Source organism: Phyllostomus discolor, chromosome 1, assembly GCF_004126475.2.
Source record: "Phyllostomus discolor isolate MPI-MPIP mPhyDis1 chromosome 1, mPhyDis1.pri.v3, whole genome shotgun sequence".
Taxonomy (NCBI): domain Eukaryota; kingdom Metazoa; phylum Chordata; class Mammalia; order Chiroptera; family Phyllostomidae; genus Phyllostomus; species Phyllostomus discolor.
Genome location: NC_040903.2, coordinates 212,322,632 through 212,348,401, shown reverse-complemented (window position 1 = coordinate 212,348,401; position 25,770 = coordinate 212,322,632). Strand labels below are relative to the sequence as shown.

The 25,770-nt window shown below is 61.4% G+C and overlaps 1 protein-coding gene across 2 annotated transcripts; it reads right to left on the bottom strand.

Annotated features, from left to right (window-relative positions):
* BDKRB2 (bradykinin receptor B2) lies at nt 1-25,770 on the bottom strand. 2 transcript variants are annotated; one of them, XM_028507595.2, is made up of 4 exons: nt 25,362-25,770; nt 9,033-9,118; nt 5,671-5,786; nt 1-2,701 (listed from the first exon to the last, which is right to left on the bottom strand). In XM_028507595.2, the coding sequence occupies exons 3-4, from the start codon at nt 5,742-5,744 to the stop codon at nt 1,591-1,593; spliced, it is 1,185 nt and encodes a 394-aa protein (XP_028363396.1). In that variant the 5' UTR covers nt 5,745-5,786; nt 9,033-9,118; nt 25,362-25,770; the 3' UTR covers nt 1-1,590. The 2 variants fall into 2 exon arrangements, with proteins under 2 accessions (XP_028363396.1, XP_035869658.1); XM_036013765.1 differs by having other exon boundaries at nt 1-2,706; nt 5,676-5,786.

Below are 25,770 nucleotides of genomic sequence, written 5' to 3'. Positions count from 1 at the left end.
CGACCGCCGCTGGCAGCGTCAGGAGGCGGCTCGGGGCTCTGGGAGCCGGAACAAAAGGAGGAGCTGTGCAGACACCCCTCCATTCACGTTGCTGCTCAGAAAGCAGAAAGCACACGGTTTGCCCTGGCGACCAGTCTCTTGTCGTCTGTGCTGTGCGCCTGCCTTACAAAGCAGCGGTGGCTCTCTGGGGCGCTTGCAGGGCAGGTGTCCTTCACTGAGGCGCCTGCACCACCCCAGGCAGCTCCCCTCCTGCAGAACGACCCCGGCTCCTCAGACCACGTGTGGTCTCAGGGACTGCTGGGAGCCCAGGGCCCTGAGGCGGCCCTGCTCCCAGGAGACCCTCAGACCAACCACACCCACTGAGGAGCGAGGGCCACACAAGTTGCAAAGTGGCCTTTCTGTTCCACTCCCAACATGTGCGTCATTTAGCTTCCTTCTAACACTGTATGGCCCCTCCTTCCTCCTCCCCGTTTTCTTCTTCCAGCTCCAAGGGCATGTGTTTACTGGGCGGAGGGTGTGGCTGGCAGGGGCCAGGGTGGGGCGGGGAGCTGGAATGGGGAGGGAATCATTCCTAACCCTCTTGCTTTAAAATCTGGAGCTGAATTGGTCAGGATTTGTGGGCGCTTTGCCTGACGCCCAGACCCTCCTGGTCCTCCAGGTTCTGTCCCCCAAGACCCTGTTCCGTGTGCATAACAACACCTCACATTCACGTAGCACCATTGGATTTTCAAAGTACGTCTATGCCAGTCCCCTCCTTTAAGCCTCACAGCCTCACTCAAAAGAGGGGGAAACCGAGGCAGCGGTCAGAGGAGCTGGGGCATCAGGCACCTCGCCCCTCTGCCCTGCGTGGCACCCAGGGTTTGCTCGACTGTGCTGCAGGGAAGACTTCCAGGGGCCACTAGAGCTTGCAAGCTCCTTCCAGACAGAGCCTGCCCTTTCTCTTTCCAGCCTCTTGCCCTCCGTGCTCAACGCTGTGTAGGTGCACAGCAGGTGCTGGATTAGTGCCTATTGGGTCCTTCCTGGGCATAGACCCCCTTGTCTGTGGGCAAGGGGAGTGACAGAGTCCTGATCTCCTGGTTCTCACCAGGGATCCTCAGAGATTCACCTTCATTCATCTGTGGCATCAGCCTCTGCAGTCCCGGCCCAGTGGCAGCACTTGGCCAGGCACGGCGTGCACCGAGCCCCGCACCAAGGCTAGGGGCCACTTCTCCTGGAGTCCTGAGCTGTTATGCTGGGGCAGGCAGGGGTGGGGGGGACACCACGTGGGAGGAAAGCTCAGGCACTCCTGTCCCTATCCCCAGGTCCCGTCCACTCCTGGGAAGAAGCAGGCCCGGCCCCGGTGTGGCAGCAAATAAGAATAATGCTGTCACGCTGATGGAGCCCTTGCCTCTTCGTGGGGTCGCCCCATCCACACATCTGTGCTCGCGGCAACCGGGGCCGGGCAGGAACCGTGCTCCTGGGTTTGCCGCAGACGCCGACCTGTTGCCCACGGTCCCACGCGGGATGACTTCCGTTCCTAGCTAGGCACACCCTGCGGAGCGACCTTCCACGAGCCCTCACACACATCCACGGCGGCCCAGGCGCCTCCGCTCACTGGCTGCTGCCCACCCACACCGGCAGTTTGTGGATCTGCCGATCCACCGAGATGGAGGTCCGCATGGTGCCCATGGAGCTCTCGGTCAGGGTGGGTGGCGCCGCGCAGCCCCCCGCCCGGCAGAGGCGCTGGTACACCTCTCGGGTCTTCTTGCGGAAGCGCTTGCCCACGATGGCGTACACCAGTGGGTTGAGGCAGCTGTTGCTGTAGGCCACGTAGGAGGCGATCTGCGTGAAGACGTCGACCACGTGCTCATCCCGGCAGCCCGAGAGGACGCCCAGCCGCAGCAGCGTGTCCAGGAAGGTGCTGATCTGGAAGGGCAGCCAGCACAGCACGAACAGCAGCAGCACGGCCAGGACCAGCACCGTGGCCTTCCTCTCCGTCTGGATCTCCTTGAACTTCTGCATCTCGTTGTTGCGCAGCACCTGCATGATCTGCACCGTGCAGAAGGTGATGACGCTCAGGGGCAGGAGGAAGCCCACGATGTTCAGGAGCATGTTGGTGAACACCACCCAGGTGCGTGACGGGTAGGTGATGATGCAGGCGGTGACGTTGTGGCCCTCGGCTCTGTAGTCCTTCATGGTCCGGAAGGCCAGGACGGGCGAGCTCAGGAGCAGCGTGCACGCCCAGATCACCAGGCTGTAGAGCTTGGCCCAGCGCACACCGCGCAGGCGGCCCGCGGACATGGTCTTCACCAGGGCCAGGTACCGGTCGATGCTCACCAGCATCAGGAAGCAGATGCTGCTGTACAGGTTCATGTAGGTCATGGTGTTCACCACGCGGCACAGGGCCTCCCCAAAGAGCCAGTCGAAGTTGTTGGCGATGGTGATGGCCCAGAAGGGCAGCCCGCAGGCCAAGATCAGGTCGGCCACGGCCAGGTTGCCCAGGTAGATCTCCGCCACGGTGCACCTGCTCTTGTGCAGGCAGAAGACGCTGAGCACAAAGACATTCTCGAGCGCTGCCAGCACGAACAGCACCCAGAGGAAGGGGGCCTGGATGGCGTTGAGCCAGCCCCACCAGTCGGAGTGGACGCAGCCATGGCTGTCCACATGGGTCCCGTTGAGAGCAGACTGAAGGACTCCCGAGGTGAGGTTGAGCATTGCAGCGCTGAAAGTGGAGAAGAGACTGTTATACCTCGAGGCCTCAGAGGGAGGAGAGACGGCTGCTGTGGAAGGAGAGGGGCACCCAGCGTGCAGCTTCCGGGAGGCGAGGCCAGGGGTGGACCTGGGGCCCTTTCTGTGGCTGCCGCGCTCCGAGAGGCAGCTCAGGCTCATCGGACCCCCCGGGGCCGCGGGGAGGCAGCTCTGCCCCTCGGGCTGGCAGGGACAGCCCACGCTCCTCATTTCCCAGCTCCACTGGGGTGTCTCCCTGGCCAGAACCCATCGCCAGCAGTAATGACCGTGAGTTCTGGAAGCTTCCGGGAAGGGGTGATGTGTGGCACACACTCCTTCCTTATTGCGTGGACCCTTTTCCAAAAGGAGCTGGCCGCCTTTTAGCCTCTCCTGGCCTGGCTCTAGGTGATGAGGTGATTAATCTATGAGACTGGAAACGTGATACCAGGCCAGAGAGGAAGATTCCACTTGCCTCAGAGACCACGGCCCATCCCCCCCGGGCCTTCCTCCTGCTGGCAGCGGGCAGCGCCGTAGTGTCGGACCCTCCCTGGGCAAAGCGTTCACAGTGGTCAGAGGTTATGTAACACAGAGGGAGGGCGGGGGTTTTGGAGCCAGACCATCCTCCTGGGTTCAAATCCTGGCTCATGCCTTAGCTGTGTGACCTTGGGTGAGTTAATCAACCCCTCTGAACCTCGATGACCTACCTTGTAACACAGGACTAATAAAACCTACCACTCGGGGTTGCACAGAGGAGCTCAGTTAGTTATCTCGTTCTGAGAAACTATCGAAACAGCCGATGCCAGCGCCACTGTTCGCATCGACATCTGGATCAACGACTTCACCCCGACCGCGGAGGCTCCTGTCCCACTCTTGGGTGAGACTCGGGCCGCAGGGCAGCTCGCTTTCCAGAAGTGCTGCTGTTGAGCCCAATTCACCTCCCCTTTCAGCAAAACAGTCTGGGTTCGCCTAACCCACCGTGCGTTCCAGCCCCAGCTGTGCGGTTCTGGCAAACCGCTCGACCTCTCTGAGCTTCCATTCTGTTCTCTTCGCTTTGCACGGCTGTTGCAAGACTCGAATGAAAGAGTGGGCATGAAGACATCGAAGAGCTGAAAACACAGCCCAGAGGGCCGGCCTAGTAGCCGTTTCCCTGGCGCCCCGTGGGGTGGGGGAGGGGAGGGGCAGGCAGAGGGGCTTTTCCTGGGTGGTGATGGTTGTGCAGGCTCCGCGGGAGGAATTGAGCAACGAATCCTGGGAAGAACTTGCTGGTTGCCCCGGGATTTCTCGGGAAAAGCCCCTGTGGTTCCGGGAGCAGCTGCCCAGCTTCGGGGGGCCAGGCTGGAGACTTGTGGTTAAATGTTCATCGGTGCACGTATCCTTCCAAGGCGTCCTGGTCCGTGCCAAGCCCCGCCCTGGCTGTGGGGACCCAGAGGGGAATACCAGTGTCCCTCCCCCCACCCCGGGGCCCTGCATGTGACGAGTGCCAAGGGGCAGGACGAGGGGCTGGCAGAGGGCAGAAGGTGGGAGGTGACTCCGGAGCCAGGTCTGGAAGGATGAGGAGCCAGGGAGGAGAGAGGACACACCAGGCAGTGGTGCACCTGCCGGGAGGCCACGGGCGTGCTCCAGAGGGTGGACTAGACGTTTGAGGTGGGGAGGGGCCGGAGATGGGGCCGACAATGGGGATGAGACAGCCGTCACGGCGGGGGGTGGGGCTCAGAACTCGAGGTGCTGCCCTGAGGGCTCCAAGAAGCCAGGGTGGGACGGAAGACATGCTCTGGGAAGAGTCTTCTGGCGGCTCCAATATGCTCCACATGTGTGGCTACGCCTCGCTTCCGAGGGTGGAGATTAATTCCTCTTTCCCTGAACTCGGTGACTTGCTTCCCAGCCGTGGTGGCGGAGGCAGGGACAGCGCGTGACATCCGAGATGAGGGCACAGAGTGCAGTGCGGCGTCCTCCTCGGGCTCTTGGGCCGCTGACCCGGGGGCCGCCCGGCACCACGGCGTGAGGACACTCACAGCCCTGTGGGTCCGGCTGAGGCTCGAGGCATCACGGGGCATGGACAAGCCGTGCCCCCGGCCCTCGGTTCCTGAGCCACGCAAACCGGGCAGACTTGGCCAGGCCGCCCCGGACGGTCCCCGTGCCCCCACCCTGGGCCCCGTTTCTGTGGCCCCAGACACCTGTGTCCTCGGTGCTCCAGGCCGGGGCTGGTCCCTCACGGTTGGGCTCTCCAGGGACTGGAGCTTCACGCCAGAGGCCACCTATTAACTTTCCAGCAAGATAGCTCCTTGCCCACAAGGGGCACCTGGCCCGGAGCTGACCCTGAGACGCCACAGGAGGGCCCGAAGGTGGCCCGAGGAGGGTGTGACTGGGGGTCAGCTGCAGGGCCCAAGCTCCGTGGCCCCGGCTGAGATGGCCGCCTGGTGACTTCCTTCGTCTGGGCCCCGCACCTGCCACGGGACCCGGAGGCCAGGCCGGGCCCCTCTCCCCTGTGTCTGGGCAACACCGCCCCCACTTGGGGCCGACCCTCCCTTTCTCTTGCGTCTCCTCGGGATAAGTTCCCCCATTCTCTCTTTTAGAGTGTCCGGCCTTGTTTAAGACGTCAGCCACGTTCTGAGGACATCTTGTCTCTATGGTGACCTGGCACATCTCGGTGACTCCTTGGGCGTTGACCTCAGAGTTGCACTGTCTTCATGTCCAAGTTCATCCAGGATGGTGCGCCTATGACTGCCAGTGATGTGGCCTCTCCCGGCGGCCCCTTCCCCAAAGCCCACAGAACCGCCTCTGCCCCACGGGCCTGCGGGGGTTTGAACACTGGCCTCTCCAGGCCTTAAGAGGTATCGTCTTTGGATTTCACACTGCTGTTGCTGCGACCGCTGTCCAGGAGATGAGGGTCCCCTCTCCCTCTCTTTCTCCGGGTGGGAGGCCCGCCTCCACCCACAAACGTCCGTGCAGGACTCTCCGACTCACCTGGGGGGGACCGTGGTGGGCACCGGCTCTTCATAAACAGACAGGAATGTGGGTCTCTTCCAGACAGACCACATCTGGATGCAGAGCGGATGTGAGTGAGGCCTCACCGGTGCTGGCTGGAAGAGGAAAGACGGTTAGAAGGCAGCCGGGGACCCCGAAACACGTGCTCCCCACCAGGCAAGGCCGGCGGGGCCCTTCGCTCCAGACCTCTGCCCTGTGCCGGGTGCCGGGGTGTGATGCTGAGGACCGGCCCGGCGTGTGCCGCCAGGAGCTCCTGGTTCACTGCGGAAGCCAGGCACGACTCAGATGGTCAGGGAATGACACGGGACAACCGGTATCAGTGAAGTAAGAGGAAAGGTCCCGTGACAGCACGTAGCATGGGGTCCTGGCACGGCCCGGGGCAGGGGACACGTGGGCGTTTATTGCGAGACCCGAGGGTGAGCGGGAGCCGACGGGGCGAAGGACTGCGGTGGAGAGGAGGACGTCTGGGCGGCAGGAGCTGCAGGAGCAAGAGCCCCAAGGTGGGAAGGAGCTGGGGGTACGTGTGTGTCGGGTTCTGGCGTCTGTGGGGCGGGGGGCCGGGATCGTGGTGGGTGGGGAGGTGGACGGGAGCAGAGCGGAAGCAGGGAGGCCTGTTAGCAGGTGCTGAGCATTAGTCTAGGCTCGGGACGATGGAGCCCGAGGGGCGTGCGTCCCGGGGGTGTTCAGAGCCTACAGCTGCGTGCCTGGGCAAGGCTGGAAATGGAGGGGCTGGGGATGAGCGAGAGGGCATGCCCAGGACACCCCACTCCTCTCCCCTCCCCCCCCCCCAAGGGAAGAAGGGGGCGGGCTGACTAGGAGAAGCAGGATCCCATGCTGAGGCTCGAACCTGTGAAGTCTGAGGTGCTTTTAGTGACTGGCAGGTGTGGCTGGGACAGCCGTGGGGCCCAGCGCGGGTGTGCAGCCCGGGGGAGGAGGGGCCGGGGCTAGAGGACAGGCTGGCCAGGAGGTGAGGGAGAGGAGGTAGACTCAGGACCTCTCAGAGCTTACAAGCCAATGAGGGGGATGGGGCAGATGAGCCTTGGCAGCCACCATGGTTGCTGATGCCACGTGCTCTCAGGTCGGAGCCGGGCCCTCACCTGCTGCATCCCAGGTCCAGTGGGGCGTCCAGGGACAAAGCCCATTTCTGCTCGACCTCACCTTTCCCTGCACCCCCACCCAGGGAGGTCGGCGCCAGCTGTACGCTCGCCTCGAAGGGGAAGTGAGACACAGAGGGGTGTGGTGACTCGTCCCAGAGTCGTTGCCAACACACCTGGCGGTGGGGCTCCACCCCCTTCTGCTGCCAGACCTGGAGTCTCTCCAGGACCCCAAGGCCCCTCTCGCTCCTGGCCGGGGTGGCGTGAAAACCCGGGTGCACGCGTGCGTGTGGGCGTGCACACGGGTGGATCCCGGATCTGCCTGCCCCTGCCTCCAGCTACCCCTCGGCTGGAGGAGTCTGCAAACGCAGCACCGGTTTTCTAGGCCTCCTGTGCTCACTCGGCTGTGGGAGGTGGAGCTAAGGCAGTGGACACGGGCTTAGGAGACTTGAACACCTTGGAAAAGGGAAAGCCCGGGTTGCTAAACAGGACACGAAGGGGACTCGAGTTCCACGAATTCTCAGCGGAGGTTTAGGGGAGCCCTCAGTCAGGGCTGAGGCCAAGATTTGCAACTTGCCCAGGACGCCACGAGCTGCAAAGCCCGGCGGATCCTTCAAGGAGGGGGCTCCAGGGGAGGGGAGGAAGCCCTGCCTGTCCCTTGGGAAGAAAACCCAACAGGGGTCACGTGCTCCAACGAGGCGTTTCTCAGCAACAGTTACGGAGTGTTTTTGGGCACTGAGATTCCGTGACAAAGAGAGGAGACAAGCTTTCTCAGCCAGGGACAGCTGTCCAGGTACCTCGGGGCCTCCAAGCCCGGCCACCTGGCCGGGAGCCCAGGTTTCCTGCCTGCGTCTGCCTGGCTGGGTGTCCCCGGATCTGGCCGAATCAGCCCAGCAGGGTCCTGACTGCTTGCCGAAGGCTGTGAACATCGCTCGCGTGTTCAAAACAAAGCCGAGGGCTTTCGGCTCTCCAGATGCCCGGAGACCCGTGGGGGTTGAAGGGTCCCGGAGAAGCGGGAGTCTGAGGTGATTCTAGTCGTTTCTCTGTCTCTTCTCTGGAGACCTGCAGTGTGCTGGGGCAGGACCTTCGCCTCACTCCAGGTCACTCTCCCTGCAGTCCCCCTCCAGGGCCACCACGGGTGGGCTCTCTGCCATCCGGCACCCCATGGGGTTTTGAGCAGGAGGCCGAGGGAGGGAGGGGAGGGGAGGGAGGAGGGGGTTTTGCCTCTCAGCTCCCTCCCCGTGAGCCTCCAGGGCTGGCTGTCCTCTCGCTGGCTCAGGCCACGAGTGGGGAGGGAGGGAAGGAGGGACGGCGGGCGGGACCTTTGCTCTGCCCTGCAAACAGACCCTCCAGCAACCTTCTCTTCACGTTGCCCAGTTTGAACGCACCCCGTTTCCTTCTGGGGCCCTGACGAATATACCCCGGGCTTGTGAAATCAGGTGTCAGAGGATTATTCGAAGGACTTTTTGGGGAGCAGGCCCACTGGCCCAGGGGCGGCGGTAGTGGCCAGGAGTGCGCCTCTGTGTGTGTGTGGTCTTGAGTCTGTCCCTTCACTCCCCTGGGGGCTGGCCCCCTGCCCGCCACAGACTCTGATCCTCGAGCCGGGGTGGGGGCAGGGGAGGTGACGCTGACCCCTCCTTCTCCAAACCGACGATGCTTTGGAAGGAACACCCAGCGTTCTGAGTCACTGGTACACTGTCCCCCTTGGAATTCTGTCCGAGAAGACTTGCTTTCAAAATATTCCCTTTCTTTGACTCATATAAACATTGGGTCTTGGAGCTGTCAGGGGAAAATTCCCCTTTAGCCTGAGAGGGAGTTTGTTTTGGTTTCCCAAGAATCCGTGACTGGGGGGCTCAGAGTCTTCGGCCCCCACGGAGCACCCAGCAGCACCTTCTCCAGGGCCGCGTTTTGCCTTGTCCAGGGCACCCGGCCTCGGAGCCCGTCCAGCCCGGCGCTTGGTGGCTGCTTGGGGGAGGCGGAGCGCTGTGCGCTGGACGGTGAGTAGCCCCCCGTGTGGTAGCTCCTCCAGGCACGCTGCTGAGCTAACTGGGGTGGCCCCTGGGTCCCCAACACCTCTCTGGTATTTGTCATTTCCCAGCAACAAGAGCAGGTCCCCGTCTGGGCGGGACCCCAGGTCCAGCCAGACTCCATCGTGGTGTTTATAGTCAACGCTAAATGTAAGAGCCCCTTGCATTCATTTTTCACAGGTGTTTTTTAAATGACAAACGATGCACATTTTCGACTTACGTTGGGGGTGTGATGTCACAGCTGAGACTTCCGCCGGGACGGGAGAAATCGTCGCGGAGCTGACACGGGGACAGCAGAGACCGCGCCTGTGGAAGAAGGGCAGAGTGTGGGAGACGCGGCCCCCAGGATCCCAGGGGGCTCACAGGTGGGAGGCAGGCCGGGAAGCAAGACCCTCTCCATCCGGCTCCTAGGAAAGCCACCCCGGCCTCCGGGGGCCACTGGGAGGCGCAGTTGGCCGGCCTGTGTCAGAGGCACCAGGTACCCGGTGACCCTGTCCCAGCACATGCGCTGCTCTTCCCGCCCCACCCGGGCCCCCCCGCCTGCTTCAGCCACACCTTGGGCGTGAGGTTCAGGGGGAGTCCCTACCACGTGGCCTGGCCACCCACTCACACACTCAGCTGAGGTTCTCGGGCAGCGTCCCCATGGCTGGGCGGACAGATGAGTGTGTCTGCGAACGCCCGGTCCTATTCTGGGGCCCCGGGGCGGGTGTGCCCCTGGTGCCGTGTGCAGCCCTCTTTCAGGGACGTGTGTGGCTGGGTGAGTGTGTCTGTCTGCCCCCGTCCTATTCAGGCTTCTCAGAGCGGTTTTGGGGGGCCTGCCGCATTCGTCTGCCCACCCTCAGGCGGCGCGGCGCATCCCAGCCTCTCGGACCTCCCAGCCAGCCGGAGTCAAGGCCAGAGCCAGAAAGCACCCAGGTCTCCTGAATCACAGCCCAACCCTTTCCCAGCATCTCCCCAGAGAAAAAGTTTTCCTCTACCACCTGACCAGCATGGGCCTGAGTCAGGACGCTCTTTATAGACGGTCACCAAGGCCGACTGCAGGCCAACACAAACACCGGGGTCGGGGCAGGGACGGGGGTCTCAGGGAGTGCGGCCCTCAGCCCACGGTTCCCAAGGGGCCCTCTTCTCCTCCTCCCGAGAGAAGGACCGAAGCTGTCTGGGGCGAGGAGGGTGTTCTGGGAAGGGGAGCGCGGTTCCAGGAACTCCCAGTGAGGGGTGAGTCAGAGGATCCAGCTCACCCCCAGACGCACGTGCGGGCCCTGCCAGCCTTCGGACACCGGACAAGCCTGGAGTGTTTGGAGACATTTACACGGTGGCGGGGGGGGGGGACCCTCGAGGAGCGGAGCCCCCACCCACCCACTTGCCCCCTCTCCCGCGGAGGTCAGAGAGCAGCTTCCCGCCTCCGCTGGCCCTCAGGTACCCCGGGCTCACGTTCGTCTTTCTCCTGTTCAGCACTTTGTGCTTCTTGTCGGGGCACGGGGTTTCGTAGTTTTAATGAATGAGCGATTTCCTGACACCCTGACACCGCTCCTTCCCCTTACAGAAAAAAAATCTCGCCTTGTGTTTCCAAAGGTAACGTAACCGCAGTGAAGCGCATGGAAACCCTCGCCTCGCCCAGCGCCGGCGCTGCACTCAGCCCCTCTCACTCCGCCCGAGCCAGCCCGTCCGCCCCTGCACCGCTGCGTGGGCTGCGGCTGCGCGCGGAGGCGCCCGTGCTGCTCCGCGGTCGTCACACGGCGCCTGTACGAACCGTGGTGCGTGTGTTCGCTGTTCACGAGGCCACCCTTTACTCCAGTCCCTCCGTGCGGGGCGCCTCTCCACAGTGGGCCCACCACACCGCTCGGTGCCCCTGCCCCCAGGGCAGTGTCCTACGTCCCCCTGCCTACCACCCCCCCCCACCTCTTTCGCTGGGGCTCCGCCCTCTGCCTGGGGGGCCCTTCCCCCTTCCGCCTGCTGAAATCCAGACCCACTCCATGACGAGCCCTTCCACGGGGCCTCCCCTAGGGGGCCTGCCACAGCCACAGAGGGTGGTTTTCACGTGTCGGCTTGGCTGAGCTGCACCCCCCGCTTCCCCCCCAACCCCTTATCTGACATGGAACCAGCTGCTGCTGCGGAGGCATTCTGTAGACGTGACTCAAGTCCACGGTCAGTTACTCTAAATACGGCAGCTGAGCCTCCGTTGCCCAGGTGGGCCTGATGCAACCGGCTCCAGGTTTTAAAGAGCAGAACCCCGGTTTCCCAGAAGAATTGTTTCTGTTCACACCGAAGGGCTCTGGCCTGCCCTTCCCGGATGGCCTTTCTAACGAATTTCGGATTTTGGACTTGCGGGGCCAGTCCTACCACCCGCTTCCTCCTCATACACACACCTCTTAGCACATGTCTCCTGCCAGCCATTTGGCTCTGGTTGAACTGCTTCGGGCAGCGGAGGCCTCCCTCTCCTGTCCCCCTCCTCCTCCTCCTCCTTGACGTTTCTTTAGGGGCATGTCTATTAGAGTTGCTTGTGTTGCCCCTTCCTTTCTCTGTCGAGTGCCTGGTACCTAGTAGGTGCTCAGTCAATGATTGTTGACTGACTGATAGAGGGCAGGGTGAGCCCTATCTCTCTTTTTGTCCCCAGCAGACACAGTTGAGGGGTGGAGGCAAAGGACACACTCTGGGTGGGGCACTGTGACGCCCTCCAGACCCCACAGGGTGGCTGGTGCCTGTTGTTCCCGTGCTGCAGGTCAGGAGGCAGAGGCTTAGCAAATTGAGCTGACATGCTTCAAGCTCACACAGTCAGCCAGAGGCAGGGCCAGGATTCAAACGCACATCTGCCCAGGGCCAAACCCCAGGCCATGTCTTTCTCACCAGGCCACCTTCTACCCGGTGAAGGGCAGCCCCGCAGCGTAGCTAGGGGACTAAGTGGGCTTGCAAGCCTGGCTACCCCAGGAGGGGGTGCTGTGACCTCGTCCCTCTAGGGAAGCAGCTCAGTGCTGGTGAGCGGCTCAGACTAGGGCTCAGCCGGCTGCCTGGGGGAGGCGGGGGAGGAGTGTAGGGCGGGGAAGTGGGCGGCCCCTGGGCCTTAGTCTCTGGGCGCTTTGGTGATGCGGGTTTCCCGGGCTGGAGACCTCAGTGTCCCGACCTCGGCGGCCACCCTCAGTGTGGGGGCTGAGCCGAGTGTGGCAGGCGGCCTGCAGTGGAACACCCACAGTGCGAGAGTGTGAATGCGTGTGTGTTCGTGCGTGAATGTGGGAGCGCAGGGGCTGGCTGCCTGGGGACGTCCCCCAGAGTCAGGGCCACAGGGACCCCAGGGCGCGTGCCTGAGATCCGAACAGGTCAGAGCCCGAGCTCCAGCACCGACTAGCTATGCATAGCACCGGCCAGGAGGGCGAACCCCCCAGGGCCTCAGTCTTTGCACCTGTCACGCACCTCTGCACCCCCAGGGTGGCTGTGAGGGCGCAAGGTAGTGACTGGGACTTGCCCGACCAGCTTCAAATCCTCCCTACAGATTGGCTCTCCTGCCTCTCTGCCCCTTGTTGGGTTCCCACACACGAGTTTATTGGGGGAAAGAGTGCAGCTTTAAAAGAAAATGTTCAAGCCCTGGCTGGCGTAGCTCAGTGGATTGAGTGCGGGCTGCGAACCAAAGTGTCACAGGTTCGATTCCCAGTCAGGGCACATGCCTGGGTTGCAGGCCATGACCCCCAGCAACCACACATTGATGTTTCTCTCTCTCTCTCCCTCCCTTCCCTCTCTAAAAATAAATAAATAAAATCTTTAAGAAAAAAAAGAAAATGTTCAACCCACCCTTATTGTCTCTTTTCCAGAGGGGGAACTGAGGCCCAGAGAGGCGATGAGATGTCTCTGAAGCCCCACAGTGAGTAAATGCCAGTCTGCAAGGAGAGAGAGGCCTTGCCTGTCCCCCGTGGCAGGAGACTTCGAGGGGTCTGGCCCAGGTCCCAGGTGACCAGGCGTGTGGGGACTCTCGTGGGTCTGGGGTTGCTGGGGACAGAGCTTCAGGGCTGTCTTCATTGAAGTGGGGGATTCTTGTATCAGCCGTGTCCCCCTTTCTTCTTCCTTCTACCCCCAAAACCGTTCCTGGGTTAACCTGCTGGGCTCCTGGCGTGGGGGTGTGGGAGAGGCTCTTGGACACGGTTGTATCAGAAGTTACGCCAGTGGGTACAGCGCAGAGGCCCGGGGATGGGGGGCATGCTCCCCCAGTCACGGCTGGTCAGTGGTAGAGCTCACACTGGAGCCCAGGTCCCGGAATCCTGGGGCCCGGCCTCCTATGTTATATCGTCGCACGGCCGTCCCCGTCCCATGCAGAAGACAGAGCTGTCTGTCGGCCCATATTGTCTGACCATAGATGTGGCTGAAACCCAGAGCCTGGGCCCCCACCCGTGCCAGGGGGGTGGGCTCGGCGGGGCATTCGCCAGCCCCTTCAGAGCAGCTGCCCGGACGGGTGAGAGAGAAGTCCTCTCTCCACTCTTCTGGGCATTCCAGGGTCTCGGCCCTGAGTGTGTGAATAATTTACAACGGGAAGAAATAGAAATTCTTGCAAGAGAGCAAAAGCCCAAACCACGGGTCCAGAGGGAGTGTGTTTTCCAGAAAAGAGATGGTTCCGGACCCTCAGGCTTGCGGGGGCCGGGGGGGGGGGCAGCGCCTGCCACAGGCACTCCAGCTCCCTGGAGGTCCTGGTGGCCAGGGGGGAGCCTGGAGGGGGGCCCGGGGGGGCACTGGCCCTGCTGGGGTGGGAGGAGAGGGCAGCTGGCCAGGGGCCTCCGCCAAGCTGGCTGTTGGCCCGGCTCCTTTGCCAGATGCAAGTGTGTGCTGTGACCTTTGTCACCAGCCTGGTTGACAAAACAGAGGGTGGAAGACACAGTAAACAGAGACTCTGAGCCAGCTGCAGGGAAAGAAACAATCCTTGGGCACAAAAATATTTGGGACCTTAAGACTCCTTACAGGATGCTCTAACCTCTGAAGGGACCTCCACCACCTCCCGTTCACCTGTGGGAGTGGTCTTCCTGCCTATCCATCCGTCTGTCTGTCCGTCCAATAAATTTATGTTCCCTGTGGCCATGCTCAGTGTGAGACAGAGCAGGAAAGAGCGCACCCATGATGGGCAGGACCAAAAGAATCAGGACATCAAGCCACACCCTTACGCCATCGTACGAGACACATCTCAAATGTCACCACCTCCAAGAAGCCTTCCCTGACCTCTCAGCCAGCAGAGATCCCTCCCTTGTCTAAGACTCTGCAGCAAAGGGGTGGAAGGAGTATTTTCTAGGCATCAGGGCCCTGGGTTCTGCTCCTGTGTCCATCACTGGGTACCAGGCGTGGCTTTGAATAAAACGCCTTGGCACTTCCGGGCCTTCATTTCCTCCTCGGGGGAAGGAGCAGCTGTCATAGCTGATTCTGCAGACCTTTGCACAGCCACGTCGCTAAAGAGAAAATAAGCTGCCGCGGTAAAGCAGTGAGCTCCCCATCCTGAGAAGCATGCAAGCAGAGGCAATGGGATCGGCCCACTGTGTTTCCAGGGGCTCATCTCCTCTCTCGCTGGCATCCAAAGACGCTGGAGGAGATATGGGCGTGATGACTCAGCCTTGGCTGTGGTTCCCCTTCCCTGGGAGTGGCACGTCCGGGAATCTCCCTGCCTCCCTGCCCCGCTCCCCGGAGGCTCCAAGAATCCCAGGTCCCGGCCCCTCCCTGCCAGGCCTGCCCAAGCCAAAGCCACAGTCAAGTCAAAGCAGCCATGGACCTCTGCCCTTTGCCCAATTCCGCTGCGGGAGGGGGAGCCTGTTGGGATTCGGGGAGCGGAACTTCCAAATTCCAGAGCTCCGGTTCTGCCAAAGCTACACCTTTTCTAGGCAGGAAGCATGTTTCTCAGAGCGGATCTGCAGGGGAACGGGCCCGGCCCCTCCCAGACTGGAGCAGCAGGCGGGGCGGGAAGAGTCAGCCTGGTCCCCGGCCCTGTGTGCGCGCTGTGCCTGGGCTCGGGAGCCCGCAAAGCTGGACCTGTCTTGATTTGTCTAGTTGGGTGATGGGGCCAGCAACTTAGCCTCTTGGTGACAGGGGGATAACCTTCTCTGTGAGGAAAGGGGAGATGGGAGTGGGGCGGGGAAGAGGTGGAGAGATGGGGAGGAGGAGGAGGGTGGGAGAAGATTCCAGAGAGAGTAGAGCGATTGAACTGAGCTGTCTGCAGGGTCAGAAAGAGATGTATCCGAGGTCGCAGCTCACAAATGGGGACCTGTGTGGTCACCCCAAAGCCACCAGACAGACTAAAGAACCAGGGAAGAGCCAGGTTGACTGTGGTCAATCGTCCGAGGCAGACCCTGCTGGAAAGGCCCGGAGTTTGGGGCTGAGGAAGGGCTCAGGCCCCCTCCTCCACCACAGCCGAGGGGCTACCTTCCCAGAGCCCGGGGGGGCTCCTCCTCACCTTCGAGGTCTGCCCCTCCCGGGGGGCTCCCGGAGAGGTGGCCTACTGGCCCAAAGGCGGTCTGAGGCGAGGGCTGCTGGGAGGGCAGGGAGGCGACAGGCGGGCCTGGCTTGACCCCCTGCTCCCGGCTTCTCTCCGAAACCCTGCTTCCCGCCCCGCAAGGTGTGGACAGGTACGGCGTGCCTCCTTGGGGTAGCCGTGAGGATGGGGTGACTTGGTGTTCTCAGGTGCCTGGCCCGTGGGCCAGCCAGCACCTGCGGCTGCTCGCGGCAGCTGCCCTCAGTCTTGCTACTGTCATCGTAGCAGTAGCTACGGTGTCATCGTAGTCACTATTATTACGCTGCCCTGGGCCACGGACGCAGCATGTGCCTTTGAGCAGGTGGCTTTCCCTCTGGGGGCCTCCGTTTCCTTATCTGTAGGGAAGGGAGCGGGGCAGGTGGCCACACAGATGATTTGGGAATGTCCCTCCAGCTCAGACAGCCCGTGACTGGCAGCTCTCTGAACCCACCGGTCTGGTGGCAGGGTGGGCCTCACCGTCACGCACGCGCACGCACGAGCACACACAGACACACGTGTCTACTGCATGTCGGGGGATTTGCAGACCCCATCTCCTCCCTCGATCCCCACGCAGCACTGTAAGAGGTTACCCCGCGTGTGACCCCATGCAGTTTGGGGAGAAAAGCAAAGGTCAGGCCCCTCACCGCCAGGAGCCCAGCCGGCTGTGCAGCGCAGGGGGCTGGGGTCGGTCTCAGTCTGCCCTGAGGGTGCCCACCCCCCAGGCCGCCTTCTCCGTGCGGGGTGCGGGGGGGAGGGGCTGGCGAACAGGAGAGCGCGCCCACCTCAGCCACAGAGCCCTCCCAGGAACCGAGTCTGCGGCCCTGCTGGCACAGGGGCTTTGGCCAGGCCGGGGCCCTGAGGCCTCTGGGGCTGCAGGGCCCCCGGGACCCCCGGGTTGGTGTTTCTGGCGCTAAAGCAGGCGGAACGCTCCCATTTCCTGAGCCGGGATAGAGGAGAATTTCCAACAGGCACGAGGTTGCCTGGTCTCCTCGCATTTCACGGTTTGGGGACCACGGACAAAAGCCTCCGCGGTGCCCCGCTCGGCCCACAGTGACTCAGCACCAGGCAGAGGCCCTCCCAGACGGCTCCCACCCCATGCCCTGGCTCTGCACCCCGGCGCAGGAGACTCGGGCCACGGCGTCTGTGCCCCCTGCCGGGCCCCTTCCCTGCTCTGAGCCTCAGTTTCCTTATCCGTGAGAGGGGAGGGGTGGTCTGCAGGCGCTGGGTCCACATCAGAGGTTGTCACTGTGAGTGACACCTGTGGCTGCGGAGATGCCGGCTCCCGCCTCCAGCCTCCCGCCTCCAGCCACCGGGCCCTGACTCCTGCAGGGACCCACGGGCGAGACGACAGGACAGCAGGACGGCAGTGTGGTTTGCACGCGTGTGTGGGCCAGGCGCAGACTGAGAGGAGACAGGAGGGTGGCAGCCAGACGTCCTCTCGGACAGGGTCGCACGGGGGAGGGCGGAGGGGCTCCCCAACCTGTCTCCGGATAATTCTGTTTTTTTTCTGGATAATTTGATGAAGCAAAGCAAGAAGCTAAAAAATGCCATTTCCTTTTTGCTTGGTGTTTATGAGAATAATTAACAGGATGGGAAAGTGCAGAGAACTCTCTATCGTATTTTAGACAAGGGGAGTAAGAAGAGCAGAATGTTTAGGACTAAGGCACTGTTTAAATGGGTGGAAAAAGAATCTGCCAGGAGAGAGAGAAGACTTCTGCTCTCTTGTCAAGTGGGAAAAAGCCGGGCGCATATGGTACAGAAAATTCTGGAAGGCAATTCTCACTCTTGGTGGCTGCCCGCGAGCCTGGAACCCGGGCTGTTTTCGAGTTTTCTCCGCTGTCTGGAGGAGTCTCCCAGTTTTTGTGTGGGCAACACACGTGACTTTTGTGATGGAAATGTTTCCATAAGCCAAGTGTTTTCCTTGTTTTTGTTTTTTTTTGTAAAATAGGGAATGAATTATGGCTTAGCTTATGCAAGAAAGATCATCAGCCAACTCCTGCTCCAAGGAAGAACTTGCTTACATGAAAGACTGGTAAATAATTGCCCAATCATGTTTTCATCTCAAAGGCAACATTCAAATATTTACAAACTGTTTCTTCGATGATTCTCCCCTCTCCCTGGCCCCACCCTGGTCCTGACCAGGTGGAGGGAGTGCGCTTCTCACCCCCTGGGGGAGAGCAGCCGGCCCGGCGAGCGGCTGCAGAGGGAAACGGTGGGGAGGTGGGCTTCCCTGCGGGGCGGCAGAAGCCCCTCATTGTCAAGGGGCAAACTGACCTGGGGGTCCCAAGGAAACAGAGGAACAGGACAGAAGCAGGTGGTCTGTGAGGGATTTTTCGGGTTGGTTACAGAGAGGGCACCTGGGAACACGGGTTCCCAGGGTTCCCCCTCCGCTCACGAGGGACCCCTCAGCGTCGCACCGGGCTCCCCCCAAGTCTGCAGGGCCCCTCTGTTGGGGTCTGATGTGTTTGCTGGTGCAGAGAACCTGCAGCCGGCCGGTGCTCCTTCCTCTGTGTGCTGCCTCCCCCCACCCTGTCCGGTCGGCTCCGGCACGGCACGGCAGGCAAACCTGCTGTGCGACCCCAGAACGGGGTGACAGAGCACGCTGGCGGCAGGCCTGTGGGCCCCAGCTCTGCCCTTTGTTAGCCACGTGGCTTCAAGTGAGCAGCCCCTCTCAGAGCCTGGGTCCCCCCACCTGTAGGACGAAGAGCAGTGTGTCCCGAGTGCTGGTGGTGGCCGGGACCCGGGGAAGTCACCCCCGGCCCTTGGGTCTCTCTGGTCCTCGCTCCCTTCCCTGCCTCTGGAAGGACGGTTGCCTCCACTGTCCCCAAATCCACGAGTGGTTCTGGGCAGCGACTGCCCCAGGGGCCCCCAGCCCCTCAACCACAGCCACCACAGTCCGAACAGACTGTTGGAGGAAGTTCCCCGGGCTGCGGGCGGGGCCCTTCCCGTGCCTGATGTTTGTCCTCGCAGGAAATCGCGTGCCCGTTGCTGGGGCGTGCAAGGCATCCCTGCTGGGCCGTTAGGGCCGCTACGCCCCTCCGGCCCCAGCCCCCTCCCGCTCCCTCCCCAGCAGCTAGACTGGTCTCTGCACCGGCCTGGGCGCCCCTCCTGAGTTCCTGCTACACCTTCGCCCGTCCAGGTGGGCACAGGGGCCTCGTGGGAAGACCCGGACTGGAGCAGGCCCCGCCCCGGCTCGGCCTCTGACTAGCTGTCTCCTCAGCTCTCAGGCGGGGACACCGCCCTGCCCTGCAGGTTGATCAGAGGCACACTCGTGACAGTTTTGGGTGGCACGGCTGCCCGGGGGTGGGGCTGGGATACACTTCCGAGTGGCCCTTCCTTGCCCCCATTGGACACACCCTCGTTTTCCCTGGGCCCAGGGCCCTCCGCAGAAAGGACTTGACACCTGGCCACAAGGACGACAACTCAGACATGTTCTAGACTCGCCACAAGCTGGTTGTGGGGACACGCAGGCGGCAGAGAGGCTGTGTGTGTTTGTGTAAAGTGTGTGTGTGAGGGAGGGTCAGGGCTCTCCAGAGGGACAGGGCCAGTGGGATTCGCGCATGCGGGCCCTGAGCTGGGGGCTGGGGACGGACGGGCGGGTGAGCCGAGGCCCTGGCCTTCGGGGGCTCACAGGCTGGCAGGGGAGACAGACACACCGATGACCGCGATGCAGCATGCCCGCTCTGTCACTGAGGGGCCACGGCCACGGTGCGGGCACCAAGGAGGGACTGCAGCCCTCTGGACAGGGGCATAAAAGACTTCCTACAAGACTTCATCTCACAGGATGAGTAGGAATGAAGTAGGTGAAGAGGCTGGAGGAGAGTGAGGAAAAGCACTGCAGGCATGGGAACAGCATGAACGAAGGCCCAGAGGCATCAGAGGGCCCGGTGTGCTTAGTGCGCCGGGTCATTCAGTTTGCCCTGCTTCGTGCCAGCTTTTCCTTCCCCTTTTCAGAGCAGCCAGGCCCTCCAGCAAGGTTTCAAGAGCACTGCTGGGTGTTCCCGCTGTAGGTGTGGGAGCTGTTCCATCTTTCAGGCAGTGTAACCACTGGCCCATTTTATCGTTCGACTTCCCTGCCCACGGTGTGGGGAGGGGCCTGCCTTTCCCTCCCCTTGCTCAGGATTTCCTTCCCAGTGAGCATGGCGGGGGGTGGGGGGGGGGAGTGGGCGTGTGCCAGGGACGTGAGCTCCTCCTTCCCATCCCTCGCCCTTACATGTTCACTCGAACAAGTGACTGGCTCCGTTCTGCCTCAGTGGCCCTTCCCCCGCCCACCCCTCTCCAAGTCTGCAGGTGTGAGGCAGGGCCTCAAGTTCGAGCACCCACAGGCCCGGTCCAGGGGGCCGGGCTGGAGGTGAGAGCAGAGGCTGGGGCTCTGTGGGCACCTGGAGGACCACGCCCTCCCCTGAAGGGCTGCGTGCGACCAGGTGGGGCGTTCAAGGTCAGCGGGGCCCGAGCTGCCTGCGTTTCTAGAGAAGCTGGGAGTCTGAATTTCTACCTGAGATATTTTGGTTTTTAAATATTGACTCTTTTAAAAAACACCGGTGGCTAAATATGTAGCACCTCTGTGAGCGTGTTGGCCCGTGGGCTGTGAGTGAGGCCTCTGTGTGCAGGTGGAGGCAGAGACGGTGGAGCCCCAGGCACCGGCGTGACCCGGGTCGGGGCGTTAGCTCCGTGCAACCCCACCTTTATATAGGTGAGGTGTCTGCTGCTCAGGGGCACAGGAACCTGAGGAATGAGGGCCCAGAGGATAGGAGACCTTTCTGGGGCCAAGGAAAGCCCTCAGCCAGGCAGCTCCTCCCCCGACAACGGGCCTGAGAAAAGGCTGGGACTCGGGGACCCAACTGTGGCCGCCCACGGCTCTGTCCAGCATCTCACTGCAGTTCCCTGCGTGGTGGGCCTGGCTTCCTGCTGCTCCCTTCTCCTCCCCTCTCGTCAGACAGCCTGCGTGTGGTTTCTCCTTAGGTGGACTTCCGATTTTAATGTTTTTTCCTCTCTGATGCATTGTTTTGTTTTTGTTATCATGGCTTTTGTTCTTTTGCCTACTGCTTTTGGGCATTGTTTGGCTTGTTAAACTGAACACTTTGTTCATGCGCCGGCCATCTGCCCTGTTGAGTGCTAGGGATGCTAGATGAGCGGCATGAGTTGGCCTGTGCATGCAGCTTTGGCTGCACCCGGGAACGTGGTTAGGAGCGTTTGCATTGCCGGCCACCGCTCAGTTATCTATCATTTCGGTCTCAGTGATCTCTGATGGGAGAGTTGGGAAGAAGAGTGTTTTGTAAAATTGTCCAGTGGTGTGTGATGTTCAGTTTTGATGTTTGATGTTTTCTATAGTAAGGCCAGGTGACGCAGCCTGTAAGAATTCAACATCTTGGATTTACTGAGGTTTTTTTAGGGGCTACAGCATAGCATCTGTAAATATCCCGTGGAAGTGCATTCCTTGTAGAGTACAAAGTAATATAACTTATAATAAATGTAATATGTTTCATATATACATGTATTCTTCTACTCTCCTGGAGGGTATCTTTCCATTTTTAATAAACCTGTTAAAATTTGTATCTACCTGTTAGCATCAATAATAGAAAAATAAGCATTCTTCCGGGTAAGATAAAATCACACTTTTCCTCCCCTGCTCCCTCCTCCGTCCCACTTCCAGATTTAGTTACGATAATGAGGAATTTTCGTTCCAGAGTATTCCTTAATTTTTATGTCTTTTCTATTTTACGTATCCTTTCTAAATAGTTGTAAACCTTCACAATCTCATTACAACCAATTTGTCAGCCCTTCCTTAGAACTGGTTTCAGGGATCCCACTACCTTTTCCCACAGCCCGCCTTTCTCCTTCCGGACTTACTCGGTGGGGCTGGTTTCCCAAGTGGCCGGGAAGCACAGTCCCCGAGGCCCCGGAAGGGCCCCAGGGCCTCCTGTCCGCGGCCACACTCCAGGCGCACGGGGGGCCGCACTCTGGGCTGGGCTCGGCCTCTCCCCTGGTGGGGGGGGGGGCTTCCGGCTGGGTGGGGCAAACAGGACACCATGTGATGCTTCCCAGGCCCCGAGGAGCTGGGCTGGGGGCTCCTGAGGCTCCCCGTTCTCAGGGCGAGTGTGTCTGTCAGTCTGAGAGGTGGGAGGGGGCAGGAATGGGCTTGGGGACCCCGAATCGCTCAGCTATGGGGCCTTAGACAGGGCTCCAGGGGGGTCCACAGAGGGTGGCTTTGAGGTCCAGGGCAGAGACAGGGCCCAGGTTCCTCTCGGGTTTGCTCCCCTCAGAAAGCTCTTTGCTAAGGCGGTGTGCCTCAAAGTGTGGATGGCGGCCCACCTGCTTCGAAATCCCTGGGATTGTTAGCAGGTCTTTGGGCACCCAGACCTCCAGGTCGGAGTCCCAGGGGAGGGCTCAGGCATCTGTGTGGGGGACCAACGTCCAGGTGACTCCAGGTCACAATGGAGTTTGCAAATGACTGGTCTTTCCCCATCAGGCCACTCAGCCGGGAGCGTGGCCACTCAGGGGCCCCGCAGGAAAGAGGAGGGGATGTGGCGTCATGGCTACGCGTCAGCACAATAACAAACACAGAAGCCGCAGGGCTGTGCCAGGGCTCAGCACGCCACAGTTTGCACCGCCCCACGAGCTGTCCGGCCCAGGCTCTCCTGACCCTCAGATGCGGACCCAGAGGAGCAAGTGACTTGCCCGAAGTAGCTCAGCTAGCTCGTGGGTTCCTGGGGGTCTGGGAGCCAGTCCTCTGCGCCTCGCCTCACAGCACTCCCCTGGCCACAGAGCGCAGAGAGGCCCAAGGTGCTGGGGGTGGGGGTGGAAAGTTCAAGTCTATGGGTGGGGGGCAGTATGTCAGGGCCTCGGCTGGCACCGCCCACAGATGCATTGCCTAGGAACATGAGCATGGCGGGGGGGTTCCCAAGCCCGTGACCCCACTGCAGGGCAAAGACAACATCTCTTTGGGGGGCTTGGGGGGCTCCTTTTCCAGGCCCCAGAGGCCATCCATCTGCTAGGTGCATGTGCGGAGTGAGCCTGGCAGCAGCCTGCTCTGTGCCTGTACCATCTGGGCTCACCCTCCCCCGGTCCCAGGAATAGGAAGGGGGAGCCCCCGCCCCAGGCGGGTGAGAAAGCCGAGGCTCAGAGAGCTTCTCTGGCCAACAACTGTCAGATTTTGAACTCAGAGCCCTTGTTCGTCCAGCCTGCTTTGCGCTGGGATAGTTCAGGGGCGGGGGACTCACACTTCCCTAGGCTGCAGGAAGCTCCAGATCCCCCTTGGATGACGGAGCCAGAGAAACAGCTGACTCCTTGGATTTGTTCCGAAAAGCGTGTCTTGGTGAAAGAATTGTGGACATCTAGTTGAGAGGGGACCAATAAAGGCCAGAATTACCAGTCCCACTCCAAGAAATGGAAATCGGACGGACCACTGTTCACTGGGAGAGGAGTTCCGCTTCAGTCTAAAGAAGAGCTCTGTAAAGGTGCCACTCTCCCGAGATGGAGCGAGTTGCCTTGCACAGTAGCGAGCTCTCCATCCCTGGAGGCATGCACACTGAGATGGATACTCAGGGGTCAGGGGATTCCTGGACTGGGTGGGCGCTACACCTGGTGCTCTTCAGCTATCAAGTCTTAGTAAGTTCTCCTCATTCGACTCCTGGCCCTGAGATGCTCCCAGTGCCGTCTGGCTTCTCAAAGCAACACATAGGCCTGCTCTGTGCGCCTTTTTCTGGCTTCTCAAGTCGCATTCACTTTTTGGAGTAGTTTTAGGTTCACAGGAAAACTGAGCGACAAGTACAGAGACTTCCCACATCCCTCCAACCCCTACCCTGCACAGCCGCCCCTGCTACCAACACCCCCAGGGTGGCACCTTGACTACAGTCGGTAAGCCTGCTCCCACAAGCCCGCAGTGCACACTGGGGCTCGCTCTTGGGGTGCACGTGCTGTGGGTTTGGACAGCTGCAGAGTGACACATGTCCGCCATTGCAGCTTTGGGCAAAGTAGTCCCACTGCCCTGAAGATCCCCCGTGCTCACCTACTCATCCCTCCTCCTCCCCAGCTCTGGAAACCCTGACATCTTCCTCGTTTGCACGGTGTTGCCCCTTCCAGAAAGTCGCAGAGTGGGAGGCCTACAGTATGAAGCCTTTTCAGTCTGGCTTCTTGCATGGAGGGAGGACTTGGTGTGCTTTCTGTGCCCACTCTGTGACCAGTGTTCACTTATCTATCCATTCGCCTGTCTGTGCATCCATCCGTCCATCCATCCATCCATCCATCTATCTGCCCACCCATCCAACCATTCACTCATTCAGCAAATCCTGACCAGAGCCTGCTGTGTGGCCGGCACAGATCTCAGTGTGGGGTGGGGATGGGGGTGGGGGCCTCTGTGATTGGACAGACGGGATCTCTGCTTTCATTCAGAAAACCAGAGCCCCCGGTAGGTCTCAGGGCATGTTCCCCTGCCCCACGTGGACCCCCCCCTTTACCGTGAGGTGGCACACAGGTGAGGGGGCCACCCTTGGCGGTGCCCTCAGACGCCCTCTGAACATTCAGGCAGACAGAGTCGGTTAGTGGAGACCACACGGCAGAGCTGTCTCGCCTGCTTGGTCATGTCGGCCAGCACCTCCTGAGTCTGGTCTAATCCCCAGCACGACTCAGTCTCACCGTCTGTGCTCAGTTAATCTCCCGACCCTTCCCTGTTTGCAAATGGCAGAGGCCGAGTCCCGAAGAGATGGAGTCATGTCCCCGGACCCTGAGCAAAGGCTTTGCTGGGCTGCGTTCTCACCCTGAGACTGGATTTGCTCATCTCTTCCGCAGGGGGCTTGGAGCATGTGGCGGCAGGGGCTTTGTGAGTTCAGGGCAGAGCTGGGCTGAGACCCTGGGATCCCGCCCGTGGCAGGGATCACCCTGGGAGCCTTCTCCTGGCCGTCCCCCACCCTGCCCGACTCCTGCCCCAAGGAGGGGGAAGACAGCAAACTCCTCCCTCAAGCTTGGGGGCTCCAGGTTACAGAAGGTTCCCGTCACCTCCACGGTGGCCAGGGCCCAGAAGGGCACAGAGGGGGTCCCTCCAGAGAAGGAGGACAGCGGTGCCCCCTGCAGTCGCTCAGAGAAGAAACGAGAGGCAGGTTTGGCCCCAGGGCCCCCGCTGCCCCACACCTGGGCCGGAGCTCCTGCTCCGCGTGGGCTGCCAGAGCCACAGGCAGCCAGTGACTCAGGGAGGCGCGTTCCAGCCTGCCCGGGGGACGGCGCCCACTGTCCTCCCCACCCGGGCCCACGAAATCACCTGCCCTCAGCAGTTTTAACAACGTCTACCGTTTACCGAGCACCAGCTGCATGTGTATGTGGCACTTTGCAGGCATGAGCCCATCTCTGTCTTTGCAACTGCCCTGCCAGGACAGCTTTGTGGCTCAAGACGCGAGGGAAAACGTGGTAAAAAATGTCACTCAGGGGCGGGAACAGAGCTGGGGCTTCAACCTGGGGCTGAATGCAAGCCCACACTCTTTGCCCCTCTGTCGTGCACCAGGGCAGTGGGTAGGGTCCAGGGACAAGAAGTCCTGTCTGAGTTAAAGTCACCACCTCCGTGCGCATGGCCAACATTTACAAAGCTCCTTCCCCCTCAGCCAGATGTAACCCGTGCCACTGCAAGGGGCCGGCCAGCAGGGTCTTTGCACACAGAAGAACTGAGGCTCAGAGAGGTCAAGTAATGTGTGCGAGGTCACACAGGGCCCGTAGGCAGCGGCAGAGCGGCGAGTGAATAGCCAGGTTCTGGAGTCTAAACCCCACCCCTGTCCCAGGCACACCCCACCTGGACTGAAGCCCTCCGTCCGCCCCAGGCGCCCACCCAGAGCACAGACATCAGATCGGGTCTGCCCTGCATGGCTCCCACGAGTGCACACACGCCTGTCCGTCACCCCGCGGCCACGAGAAGGCAACCTAAAGCAAACGAGAGAGTGCCTCTCGCTGGGAGCCTTTCTTGTCCCTTGTCAGCACTAGGGAAAGGAGCGAACTTTTACCAAACTCCCCAGGACCTGAGGGCAACTTGCGTCCCAGCCTGGCAATCAGCCCCTGCAGCCCCCACCTGCCCGCCGTCCCTCTGCGCTGGGGGACACCCACCTTGTCCGGAGGGAGCTGCGCGGGCACCTTGGTCGCTTTCTCGTGCGGAGTCCAGCAGGGCTGTCTGATGTCCCCTCCCCTCTGAGGAGGGAGTGAGCTGGAGCGGCTGGCAGGAACAGCTCATCTTTCAAGGGCTGGGCTGTGATGTCATCACCCTCCTGGGTACTTCCTCCCTCCACCTCCTGCCGGGCCCTGAGCACCCGCCCCCCTCTCTGAGCCTGGCGGACTGCAGGTTCCAAAGCCAAGACCACAGGGGCCAGCCAGGACGGCTGTGGCTGCCCAGGGCTCCGTCCTCCATTCGAGCTCCGAGCTCCGAGAGCTCGGTGAGTCCCTCGGAGGGCTTCCAGGTCGGCCCGAGGAGCGTTCTCGCGTGTGGACTGTGGCTGCCCTGCCCAGTCCTGGAGGAGCA